This window comes from Fundulus heteroclitus, chromosome 23 (assembly GCF_011125445.2).
Source record: "Fundulus heteroclitus isolate FHET01 chromosome 23, MU-UCD_Fhet_4.1, whole genome shotgun sequence".
Taxonomy (NCBI): Eukaryota; Metazoa; Chordata; class Actinopteri; order Cyprinodontiformes; family Fundulidae; genus Fundulus; species Fundulus heteroclitus.
The window spans coordinates 22,178,905-22,191,553 of NC_046383.1; the positions used below are offsets into that span (position 1 = coordinate 22,178,905).

At 40.6% G+C, this 12,649-nt stretch overlaps 1 protein-coding gene across 2 annotated transcripts in view; it reads left to right on the forward strand.

Annotated features, from left to right (window-relative positions):
• Positions 1-12,649, forward strand: part of pdgfrb (platelet-derived growth factor receptor, beta polypeptide) — a 37,612-nt gene extending 24,963 nt beyond the window's left edge. For both annotated transcript variants that reach the window (XM_036127677.1, XM_036127676.1), the window contains 13 exons: positions 234-328; positions 442-574; positions 2,834-2,938; positions 3,266-3,376; positions 5,082-5,238; positions 5,460-5,626; positions 6,026-6,138; positions 6,240-6,362; positions 7,363-7,474; positions 8,037-8,136; positions 8,219-8,324; positions 9,869-10,158; positions 10,746-12,649. In XM_036127677.1, coding sequence (XP_035983570.1) covers positions 234-328; positions 442-574; positions 2,834-2,938; positions 3,266-3,376; positions 5,082-5,238; positions 5,460-5,626; positions 6,026-6,138; positions 6,240-6,362; positions 7,363-7,474; positions 8,037-8,136; positions 8,219-8,324; positions 9,869-10,158; positions 10,746-10,893 — 1,760 coding nt within the window. In that variant the 3' untranslated portion in view covers positions 10,894-12,649. The remainder of the gene's footprint in view (positions 1-233; positions 329-441; positions 575-2,833; positions 2,939-3,265; positions 3,377-5,081; positions 5,239-5,459; positions 5,627-6,025; positions 6,139-6,239; positions 6,363-7,362; positions 7,475-8,036; positions 8,137-8,218; positions 8,325-9,868; positions 10,159-10,745) is intronic.

Sequence of the window (12,649 nt, forward strand, 5' to 3'; positions counted from 1 at the left end):
GAGAGAGTATAATATATTGAACTTTCATTGCCCCGTGGCTAAACTATGCAAACTAACAAGATTGATTCTTTTGAGAAGGCACAATATTTCTTTAATTAGACACGTGACATTTAATCACTGGTATGACAAATTGTTTACGTTGTATCTACTTTATTAAAGCTTACCAGTTTGAATCAGCCAACCACGTTCTCTGTGCCATCTCAAATGGTTTGCTGCTCTTTGCTCTCTTACAGCCTGGTTCTCCCAGGTGGCAGTACTGGCTGCTGTTCTGGCCTTAGTGGTCATTGTGATCTTATCCATCATCATCCTCATCGCCGTATGGAGGAAGGTACAACAGACACGACTGTGCGAATACACCCGTGCCAAGTGCACATTTTCTCCCTCTGTCTTAGATTGGCGAAGCGAATGTCTGATTTTCTCCCTCCTTGACTCTCTTCTCAGAAACCTCGCTATGAGATCAGATGGAAGGTGATAGAGTCTGTGAGCCAGGATGGACACGAGTACATCTATGTGGACCCCATCCACCTTCCCTATGACCTGGCCTGGGAGATGCCCCGAGAAAACCTGGTGCTGGGTGAGTGCTTTGGGCAAATGGTGATAATCTGCAGAGTTGAAGTCAGACAGACCAATGGACACCCCTCGTGACGATGGATGGATGGATGGATGGATGGATGGATGGATGGATGGATGGATGGATGGATGGATGGATGGATGGATGGATGGATGGATGGATGGATGGATGGATGGATGGATGGATGGATGGATGGATGGATGGATGGATGGATGGATGGAACAAACGTAGAGAAACGCCATCCCTGCGATGAAACATGGCAGTGGCGGCATTATGCTTTGTGGAGGCTTTATTCAGTAAGGAAAGGGAAGCTGGTCAGAGTTTAGGAGAAGATGGATGGAGACAGACACAGGACCACCTTGGAAAACCAGTTAGATACTGAAATGACTTGAGACCGAGAAGTAGGTTCTCCTACCAGCGGGCCAATAACCCAAACATACAACCGGAGCTACAACTGAATGGTTTAGACCACACGTGTCAAACTCAAGGCCCGTGGGCCGAATCTGGCCCATCCAGGCAATTTATCCGGCCCTCAAGAGCCAAAAAAGGCATATCATCTCATAAAGTAGAGGCATATATCCTTTTAAAGTGTATAAAGTGGCTAAAACTGGGCCTCCTGTAGGAAATGTTGATTTAACATTGTAGTAACAGCATCCTGCCACTCGATGTCAGTTTTTCCACAACATATTAAAACAACCCAGAAATGTCCAAAAATAGAAAGATGATGCAGAATCATGAGAGTTTAAAGAGTAACTCACCCAATAACAACTTTTTTTGCAGATAAACTGTATAAACTGGGCTTAAAGGTGTTATTTTTATGTCATTGTGCATTTTTTTAATATTTTTATGTGAATGAAATGAAATTCTGAAATCAAAAGTATCATCTTTACACGTGCAACCAGCCTGTTTAATGACTTCATGATGTCAAAGTGGCCCAACATTGAAATTAGTTTGACACCCCTGGTTAAAACCAAAGCAGTTTTAGAAAATCGGTCAAAGTCCAGACCTCAGGGTTCCTAACAATCCCCTGCAAGACTTGAAAACACATGAATGCATATACTATCAAGCTGATCTGGCTGAACTTGAGCTGTTCATACTTTTCGATGCCATTGTAACTGCAACTGTGACAAAATGACTCAAAGTTAAGACCGAAACATTGTTTTTTAAGATGTTCAGCCATGATGGGTATGCCGGTTATGTTTTGTGCCTATTTAAGGCATAAATATATATGAAATATGCTTCAAAATGTGTTTACTTTAAGGTTTTGTGCCTCAGTAGTTTTTAGGGTTATGGCTTACATTCATTATTAGCCACACAATTTCCTGTGATATGAAAGTTATACAAATACTGAGATTTTCCAAACATTTTTAGGCAGCGATCTACAGCCATACTTTCCGTTTTTTCTGAAAATGAAACAAATAAACAAAAAGGATCAGTAGGCCTTGGGAAAATAGTGGAGGGATTTTTCTAAAATCTTGTTTTTTGATCTATAAATACATAAAAAGAATGCATGATTATTTTGTTAAAATGTTATTTATGTCTTCATGCAATGTGCAATTGAGGCCTTTTTTTGTCCTTTTTTGATAAAATGACAAAAGCCACAAAAATTATAATTTAAGATGGGATTGATTTAAATTGAAGACAACAAAAATGCAAAACAAATCCTTTTAAAATAAAACATCCTATAATCTAATACACATGCAATGTCCTTCCTGGTTTTATTGTTGATAGGTCATTCGATATGTTTCTATTTTCTGTGGTTGCAGCTAAAGTTTCCACTCCCTTTTCTTGCTCCATACACGCTGTTGTGATCCTTTCCCGTAGCTCGGAGGAAAACAGACTGGAGGTGTCCCTCCAGGGCTTTTGTTCCGTAGGTGGTTTGGGTTTGCCTGCACACAGTCAGCTGCAGAATACGTAATGAAGCTTTTGAAACCTGTCTCCCTGGCCTCGGTCCATCTTCACTTCTAAGCCGCTCTTTTACGCTCTTCGTGTCACATGCTCTGTCTGACAGAACAAACCGAGTTGCTGAGCAAAAAAACATCTGACCCCTGTTCAATTAGACTTCAAATTAAGTGAAAAAAAAATCCTCTTTAAAACACCCTGAAAGTTTTCTTTATTAAATCATCTTTTAAAAAAAAGAAAGAGAGCTACTCACACTGATGTTATAATGAAGTGTTTTTCTTCTGCTTTTTTCTTTTTTTTTTTGATCTGATGTGTGCTCCATTCACTCTGCGTCCCACTGAGCTCCTCTTTGTGTTTCAGGTCGCACACTCGGATCGGGAGCGTTTGGCAGGGTGGTCGAGGCAACTGCGTACGGTCTCACGCATTCCCGCTCCAGCACAAAGGTGGCAGTGAAAATGCTCAAATGTAAGACGCACCAAGTAAAAGCAAAAACAAAACAAAGCGGGGGGGGGAAAGCATGTGCGTAGTTTTGTGCGAACAACAACGCCAGAGCCCTGCGCGGCTGTCAGATAATGTGACACCAGCGCCGGGTTCCTGTGAGCCCCGAGAGATCCGTGGGCCCACTGAGCTTTAGTTTGCCTGCCAGCCTCATTTAGGGTTCAGCTCGCAGGTCTTTGAGGCTGTTTGGCAAAAACACTCTGCTCCCTGTTCTCACTTTGCTCCAGGCTCTCATATCGCCCACAGATCTGGTTTTATACTCACCGCTCCTGTTTCCTCTCTGCTCTCACCCAGCCACGGCCAGGAGGAGTGAGACTCAGGCCCTGATGTCCGAGCTGAAGATCATGAGTCACCTGGGACCTCACCTGAACATAGTCAACCTGCTAGGAGCCTGCACCAAGCATGGTCAGCGTCACAATGGCAGCTTTTCTAATAAGATAGTATGGTGGTTTGGTAAAGTTCATGTATGAGACTACTGTATATTAGTGTTTGAAGAGTTGCACACACGTGTTTCTTAGTTTATTAAAAAAGTACCCAGCTTGCATCCTTGCTTTTGGAAAAGGAAATACTGGAAAACACTTTACAGTGCTCTGCACTTTCACAAACTTCATTGTAATTTCAGGATTTTATGTGATCGAAAAAGAGAAATTAGTGCATATTTGTTTAGTGGAAGGACAATAATACAGGGTTATCAAACATTTTTGAAATACTTTTTTTTTTTTACAAATAAAATCGGACTGTTTGGTCTAAATGCAAATCAATAAATGTTGGGTACACATAATGTTGCATGTTGTGGAACATGGCGGTGGCAGCATCATGCTGTGGTGAAGCTTCCTTCAGAAGGGACAGAGCAGCTGCTCAGAGCTGATGTTTTTAATGGATTCATTTAGGAGAAGAAAATCCTGTTAAAGGCTCCAAAAGACGTGAGATTCAGGCAGAGGTTCACTCTCTGAAAGGACACTGACTGTAAATATAGAGCCAGAGCTACAAAGGATGGTTTGATCGATGCATCGCGTGTTAGAATGACTCAGTCCAGACCAGAGAGGTCAAAAGTATTCACATCTTTTATTCAGGTAGAAGTATAGATACCAGGGTTTAAAAATACTTCTGTAGGAGTAGAAGTATCAAGTCAAACCTTTTACTCAAGTAGCTTTACTCAAGTGACTTACAGTATTAAAGTACTAAAGTAATCCTGAATACAAAGCCACTACTTTTATATTTTCATTTTCAGAAAAATGTCAATTGTGTATTATTTTGTTTTCGTTTAACAATTTACACACTATTTTGTGTTTACCTATCAATTAAAACCACACCAAATTTGATAAACCTTGTGGTTACAAAGTTTGCAAAATGTGGAAAAGTATTACAGCTTCTTGTGTTTCCAGAGAAGAATGACCATAGAAAGGTTTGAAAGTGATTCGGGAAACTGCAGCGGATTCTTTAGTGAAAGGTTTGTCATAAAAACAGGAAAATGAAAATACTTCAGACTGGATACTGCGAAAATAGATTTAGTATTTATTAAAACTAAATGAAAATAAATCAATTTCCATTTTGATTAGGTGTGGAAATTGTGGTCCAACATGACAAAAGCTCTAGTTAGTGTTCACTGTGGCTCTGCAAACCACTTCTGAGGCAGTAACTGGCATAAACTTTACTCTTTACAAGAAATGCCCGTTTATCCACTTAGTGCAGATGGGGGGGTTTACCGCTGAATCAACTGAGAGAGAACAGGATAACTATAATCCACAACTTTCTTTCTGACCTGCGTGCTGTGCTCTTCTGTCTACGTGTTGCTGTTTATTTCCCTACTGTTCCTTAAGAAAGCTCCGAGGCTTTCGTAGAACATCTGGACTCAAAAATACAAATGAATGCCTGATTTTTCTTTGTAGACAGATTTCAAAACTATTTATAATTTTCCTTCCACCTGAAAACTATGCTCTTCTCTGTGTTGATTGAAAGGATTTAGGATGTGTGTATATTTTTACAACACACTGTGGACATTTTACAGGAGTATTTAGTGGGGAAGGTGGCAGTCAGTGTCTGCTACTGTGTTTTCTTTCAAACATTTTTCACTGCTAATATGCTTTTTCTTTCTGCTTCTGCCTCTTAGGCCCTCTTTACCTGGTTACCGAGTACTGTCGCTACGGTGACCTGGTGGACTACTTGCACAGGAACAAGCACACCTTCCTGCAGTACTACGCTGAGAAGAACCAGGACAGCGGCTGCATGATCTCCAGAGGAAGCACCCCTGTCAGCCAGAGAAAAGGGTGAGAGGAGCAGAGCAAATGCATTCAGAGCTGCACAAAGTCCCTGTTTTATTTCCCTCCAAATTCTGCCATTGCAAATGGTAGCTCCAGCTAGATTAGTGCACCCCCACACTGAACTCGTGACTGCAATTGTTACAGATTTTGCACGTTACGGGTTGCAAATGAGGTCACTTGACTGACTTGGTAGGGCGGTTTATTTCACCCATGATTTGTCCTTCCAGTTATGTGTCCTTCGGAAGCGAAAGCGATGGAGGTTACATGGACATGAGCAAAGACGAGCCCTCCTTCTACGTGCCCATGCAGGAGCAGCTGGACACCATCAAATACGCGGACATCCAGCCGTCTCCGTACGAGTCCCCCTACCAGCAGGACCTCTACCAGGAACAAGGTGTGACTTCGGCCTGTCCTGGGCATGATTTCATTGAAGCGACTCTGGAGAGTGGGGTGAATAATCTGTTTTCCGGTTTCACAAAAGCATGACGAGTCACACATTAGCAGCACAAAGAAAACTGAGAAATGAGATAAATGCCTCTAAAGAATATGAAGCGGGGTCATCCGCTAACTTCCGCTCGCCTGTCATAGTTAAGGAGTTTGGTTATGCATCAGATGAAGCAGCTTATTTTGGACCAAATGTACAGAGAGTTAAACAAGAAAGGAAAGAAGAAAAAAAACACAAGCATCACATCATACACCACAGCTTCTCACTGGAGATCCCCCATTTTAAAGGCCGAAACTAATCCCCTCATTTGATCCCATGCTGAATGTCTCTCTCTGTTTCCCCCTTAAGGTGGAGGCAGGCTGGACCTGGTGATCAGCGACTCTCCCACCCTCACCTACGACGATCTCCTGGGCTTCAGCTACCAGGTGGCAAAGGGGATGGACTTCCTGGCCTCAAAGAATGTAGGACATTAAAGCTTGATGTCTCAAATTAAATTGTGAAAGCTAGATGTGAAACTTAGCAGGTGAGATTTGATTGATTAACTTCGATGTTTCCACCGCAGTGTGTCCACCGCGACCTGGCGGCCAGGAACGTGTTGATCTGTGAAGGCAAGCTGGTGAAGATCTGCGACTTCGGCCTGGCCAGGGACATCATGCACGACTCCAACTACATCTCCAAAGGCAGCGTAAGAAGCAAATCAAGGAGTTTATGCAAATTTAGTGGCCAATCAGGACATTACTGGCTGACACCTGAGGACACATGGAGACTCATCAGTTTAAACTTTGTTTTGTTAACAATTTAAGGTAACAAACCTGACAAAAACTGAAAGATGCAGTAGCCAACACATTATGCCATTTAATGCATCAAGGCATACAGACGTTTATCTCTGTTCACTGATTGCATTAATCTCATGATAAATTTGATCTTTGATGGATTCATATGCAACTGCAAGGTGTTTTAGATAAAAGATCAGGCTGCACAAGTTTGAATTTAGCTAATTTCCTGTAATCAAACGTCTCTCAAAATGATACTATATATATTAAAATGTGCTTTTTGAAGCCATCAACATCTATTTGGTTTTAACTCTGGCTCGATATGTTCCCACTCTTCTTTGCAGAATTGGTTGACATTAAAGCAAAGTATTAAAATGTCCGATATGTTGAAGGTCAGAGCCATTTCAGAGGCACGATATCAACATTCGACCCAACTCTTGGTTTAGAAATTTTGTCTGTTAAGTTCTCAACCCACCTCAAAAAAACCCAAATTGATTTAATACGTTTATTGAAAAGCAAAACCAATCAGATTTTTTTGCACTGACCAGCTGATCACCACCTAGAGCCGATCAGTCTGGATACCCCGGCTGGTTAATCGGTGCATCACCAACAATTAACCTGCTGTGGAGCAGCCGAGCCGTTTCATTGGTGTATTTAATATCTGGCAGGAAAATATCTCGTAAGTGACAGAAACATTTACTGTTAGCAGAAAAAGACACACGAGATCTTATTTTCCATCACAAACCCACAATATAGCTGTTATCTAGTGAAACACTGTGCACCAAATGCATGGAAAATGTTGAGAAAATTCAAAAACACACATCCTTCCACCCCTGCTGACTGTGTCATATTTCAAATAGCTCTTTATTTTCTAAAAGAGAGTGTGTCTGTGTGCTTTTTTTCCTCCTTTAGACATTCCTACCCCTGAAGTGGATGGCACCGGAAAGTATTTTCCACAATTTGTACACCACCCTGAGCGACGTTTGGTCATATGGCATCCTTCTTTGGGAAATCTTCACTCTGGGTCAGTCCAAACTTTACATAAGTCTGCCCACACAGAACGTACAAAAAGATGCAGTAATAATAAGATCTGTAGTTTTACCTGAAAGAGCTCTGGTCAGATCCAGAATCCCACTTCTGTAAGCAACAATACATAAAACTTTGCCAAATCTTGTACGTACGTCCTCACATCTATTTGTTTGAAAACTCATATGAGGTCCAAATCGTATCAGTCACAGTCGAGCGTTGAAATCAGCATTTCCTTACTCAGGGTATTGTAAGTTTATTTTTTGTTTTTCCTTTACAACAATCTTCCCATGAATTTTTTTTTGGCCACCGTGAAAACAAAGGAGACAGTTTGCTTGGTGAAAACATGCTCACAATCCGGCCTCTGTGATTCCAAAATAAAAGATCCTCTGTGCTTTCATGTCTCAATACGGCTTACGCTGCACTTTCAGGAACCATTTTTGCCACACATTTGTTCCATAAAATGTTACGTGCAAAAAATATGATATGAGATATTTACTTTCTTTTTACCCTGTCTGAATCCAGCTTTTCTCTTTGGGCATCTTAAACTGTCCCTGCAGGAGGAACGCCTTACCCTGATTTGCCCATGAATGAGATCTTCTACAGTGCTTTGAAGAGAGGCTACAGGATGGCCAAGCCTGCCCACGCCTCTGATGAAGTGTGAGTCACCTTACCTTTTGTGTTGCCCATAAAACTCCTCCTCCACCTGACTGTAGCTGTTATGATGCTGGTTACATTGCAGGTATGAGATCATGAAGAAGTGTTGGGATGAGAAATTTGAGAAGAGGCCTGAGTTTTCCCTCCTGGTGCACAATGTGGGGAACATGCTGATGGACAGCTACAAAAAGGTAAATTAACCGTTCCATTGAAGCCTCCAGGGAAATGATGTACGTAGAGGAGGCTTGACCAGCGCTGCAGAGGCTGACGTTTAGAGATGAAGCTTTTGCAGAAAAACTTCCAATCCAATATCCAAAAAATATTTGACGCTCAATAGATGGGATTTGATGGCATTTAGTTTCAGTAATCCGGTGTTAAAAGTAAAAATGTATATTTTAGTCTACAGTTTTAAACAGGAAAAAGTACATAAATGCAGTGAGGAAATAACTTTTTGATCCCCTTTAAATTTCTCTTTCAGCTGTAAAAAAATAAAAAGTTGTTGTTTTTCATGGTCATTTTATTTTAATATAAGGGGGATGGTGTCGAAGCTATGTATGCAAACATCTAGATGTAGGCAATAGTCTGCTGTCCAAGGTGCTTTCAGACCAGGCCAACACAATGTCAGGGAAGATGATTTCAGTTGTGATTTACTCACATTTTCCTTCCTTTTTAATTATCTTTGCTTCACCTCAGTGTCCCAAAAGTCTCTATGAGCTTAAACATGAAGTTATACATCCAGTGTTGGCATCAAGGGCAGTAAAACTCTAACAAAGGCCAAATATATTAAGAACATGAAGACTTTACAAGTGTGACACTTAAAATATAACATCCTGACAAATATTGCATTCTAACAGTCCCTTGCGATATTGCACACAGTAATTGTTGGGATTCTATATATGGTGCAGCTCTATTGCAGACTTTAATAAGGTTTTACAATTGGACATAAGGCATAGCACAGAGTGAAAGTAGAAGCTGCTGTTTTCTTACTAAGCCAGTTGTATTTATAAATTGCAGAAAAAAGTAGGTAGACAAGGAAACATGTCACAGCCCAGGCAGAAAATGAATACATCTGAAAAAAAGCTTTACAGGCGTAAAACTCATGTAAAGGAAGCGCAGATCAAATTATCTGAAAAGGAAGTTGTTGTTTGTGTCCGAACTGATAAATCTGAGGAAAGAAAATTAACTTTGCGTACTGAGGAGTTAAACCATGGTTAACACCTAAATGAGAAGAAAACAAGGTTAACTAAGAGAAGCAGCAATGGACGGCGGGCTGCTTTTGAGTGATGGGATGAAATGAAACATTTAAGGAAGCCTGCATGAAGAACATGAGCCCCTATCACCGCTGATTGATTAAGGCTGCAAGTTACGTTAATTTGGTGAGGTCAAGTCAGTTTTTATAATCATATTTGATCTAGTCAATGAGCGCAGACTGTTTGCAGGAAAAGATGCCATCCAAATGACGGCCAGGAAATAAACAAACAAACAACATTCCCATTAGGAGACTCCACCCTCTAAAGAAGTCTGTTAACGTGGGCTAATGTATAGCACCTCCAAACCATGCAAGCAGCGTAAAAGCCTTCATGAGAACCTGGAGGAAATTTAGCAAAACACTATGGTGAATGATAAGATATTTATAAGCATTATATCAGGTCATTTAATATTTATATCCTCATTATATACAGATGATACAATCCCATGATTCACAGACCTTTCCCCCCCCCTTGTTTCCATACAGAGATACAATCAAGTGAATGAAAACTTCCTGAAGAGCGACCACCCTGCAGTGGCACGCACAAAATCTCCGCTCTCCTCACCCTTTCCGATCACCAACCCTGCCTTCGGCCCTCCGTCTCCGATCGCCCACCCCCTCCCGGGCCAGCTCAGCCAGAGCCCGAGGCCCGGAGACGGCGGGCGAGAGGCAGACGCACAGGAAGTCCCGCCGTCGTACAACGAGTACATCATCCCGCTCCCCGACCTAAAACCTGAGGAACTTTTCACTGAAGTGCCGTCAGAAAGCCCCGCAAGGTATGGACCCTCCCTGCAGGGATTAAACATAGTCTGAACGAGAGATGTGTGTATTTTCTTTTTTTTTTTTTTTTTCTTCACCACACACCCACTCATCCAGATGTTGAAGCTAGACAGTAGTTGTATTATGTAGGTGGATTCAGAGATGTGTTTTTATAGCTTATACAAACGCGGAGCCAAGCAACGGCTTTACATGACAAATAAATTCTGAGCCACACGAGCTTGCAGTGGTCTGTAATTTCCCCTTTAAACAGCGGTTTTGACACATCTCATTATGAATTCGACCTCAAACAGAGATATTTACACAAAGATGTAGGTCTGAGCGTGTTTGCAGTTTTGGATTATTTGGAATGTCTTTTGCTTATGAAACGGCTCATGAGTGCTGCCTTCAACGCTGAGGTTTGGGTTTTAAGGTTTTGGCCCCCTCACGAGTAAAAACACAGACAAGGCTTTGATCAAGGGTCACGTTTTGAGGAAGAAGGTCAATCAAAAACACACATTTTGTTACATTTTGAGCCAAGATAAAATTATTATCAGAGCAAAAATTATATATTTCTGTAACGCTAAGCCAATTTTTCTGCTCTCAGCTCTCTAGCTCTGGAGGAAGAGGCCGATTCTACTTCTCATGACACGGCCGAAACTCTTCCCGAGGAGGACAGGGTGGAGGGCACCAGCGAGAGGGACGCTCTGCTGGGCTCCACTGGGACCCCTGAGGTAGAAGACAGCTTCCTGTAGTCCTGCGCGGGAACGTTGAGGAGACAGAGCCCCTTTCTTTAGGCTGAGACGAAACCCGACTAAAACTGAAATGTAGCAAAAACTGAGACTGAGAAGCAATCTCTGTAGTTTCACTGAGCTTTCGAAGAAGTACTTCCTCCTTTTGAGAGTTTTTGTTTTCTATGCGAAGTTATAAAAATGAAAAAGGTACAATCTTTCTCACGCTTCTGGAAGCTTGCCAGGAGATGAATAAGGTCATATTCGTCCACAATCAGTTTAACCAAAGTAGTGTTGGTGTTTACTCTAGTTCCCAGTTCGGTCAGACACTTAGACGGCCTTAGGAGGTTCAGAATGTGCTTTATTATTGTGCTAGCTCTGTTTGTCTTTTTGACTGAAATATGTGATTTCTGAGAAGCGGGTATATATTTTTTTCTTTGGCTTTCACATAGAAAAGTAATGAAGTCCAACCTTAACAAACAGTTTAAAACAGTTTTAAAACATGAGCAGAAATAGATGGTTTATTGTTAAATCACACTTATAAACTTCTTTTTGCTTACCTCTTGGGTTCTTTCAGTAGCCTTATTCATCATTATACATTTATAAAGTTTCATTTCTAGGATCAGAAATGGAGGAACCTTGGTGCACTGTTTTAAAAAATATATAGATTTTTTTTTTTCCTCTTAGCTTTGTTGTCAGTGTTTTTATGCCTGAGTTTTAATAACCGCTGAGGTTTGTGTTTTCAATTATTTTTTAGCCTTCTTTCATAGTTTTGTGTCATATTTGCACTTTATTTAGAGAAAATGAGGTTCTTTGCATTAAAGGTATAATGTTACTCTCTGTGAATATTAGAAAGCTACAATGTAGAGCCACTACAGCATGAATCTGGGTTTATTTGATTGATTCGATTCAAATCTGATATCTGTGAAAGAAGGGGAAACACTCGAGCAGCATATCACTGCCTTAGCACAAGATGGCACACATGAGTGCCTTTGTACTGACAGACGTTTTATTCATAGCTCATACATGAAAGTTTGTTTTAATGTACGGTGGATATATATATTCCTATCAAAATGTTAGGTTGATAAATCATTTCAGAACTTTTTCTACCTTTGATGTGACAAGTATCTTGCATTATTCAACTTAAAAACAAATTTGCTGAGGGGGGAAAGGAAAAAAATAAATAAAAAAGCTTGAATAACCTGGTTGAATACATTAGTGCAGACTTGTACTATTAAAGCGTATTGTTATTAAATTTGAGCATTCATTCTTCGTGGGTACATCAAGGGTAGATGGGTCCATTATTTATAGAGAATCTGATAAACTGTAAATAAAGTTCAACTCTCACAGTTGGATACAAATGGTATTTGCTCAATGTTGGTGTTTTTGGTGGAATTAAACTGAAAATATGTCACATTAAAGACAGGAAATGTTAGGAAACTCTTTATCGTGTTCCTATTTTATTGTGTTGTAAAAGCATTGCATATAAACATGGGTGAGTAGACCTTTTTATCCACCGTACGATGAAAGCCTGGTGTGCACATGTGAACAAAATGCTTTCTGTTGCTTTGTGTCACATTTTCTTGCATAGTGTTTTACACCTCTGTGCTTAGCATATCCATTAAATGAACACATCTTTATTTCCTGACAATGTAAAAAGCACACAATCACTATGTCACAAATGACGGTACCAAAGCTCTTGTTAACTTCTACAAATGTATTTTTATATGTTTCTTTTTTGTATGCTGTAAATGTGTCAATAAATCAGTAATATCACAAT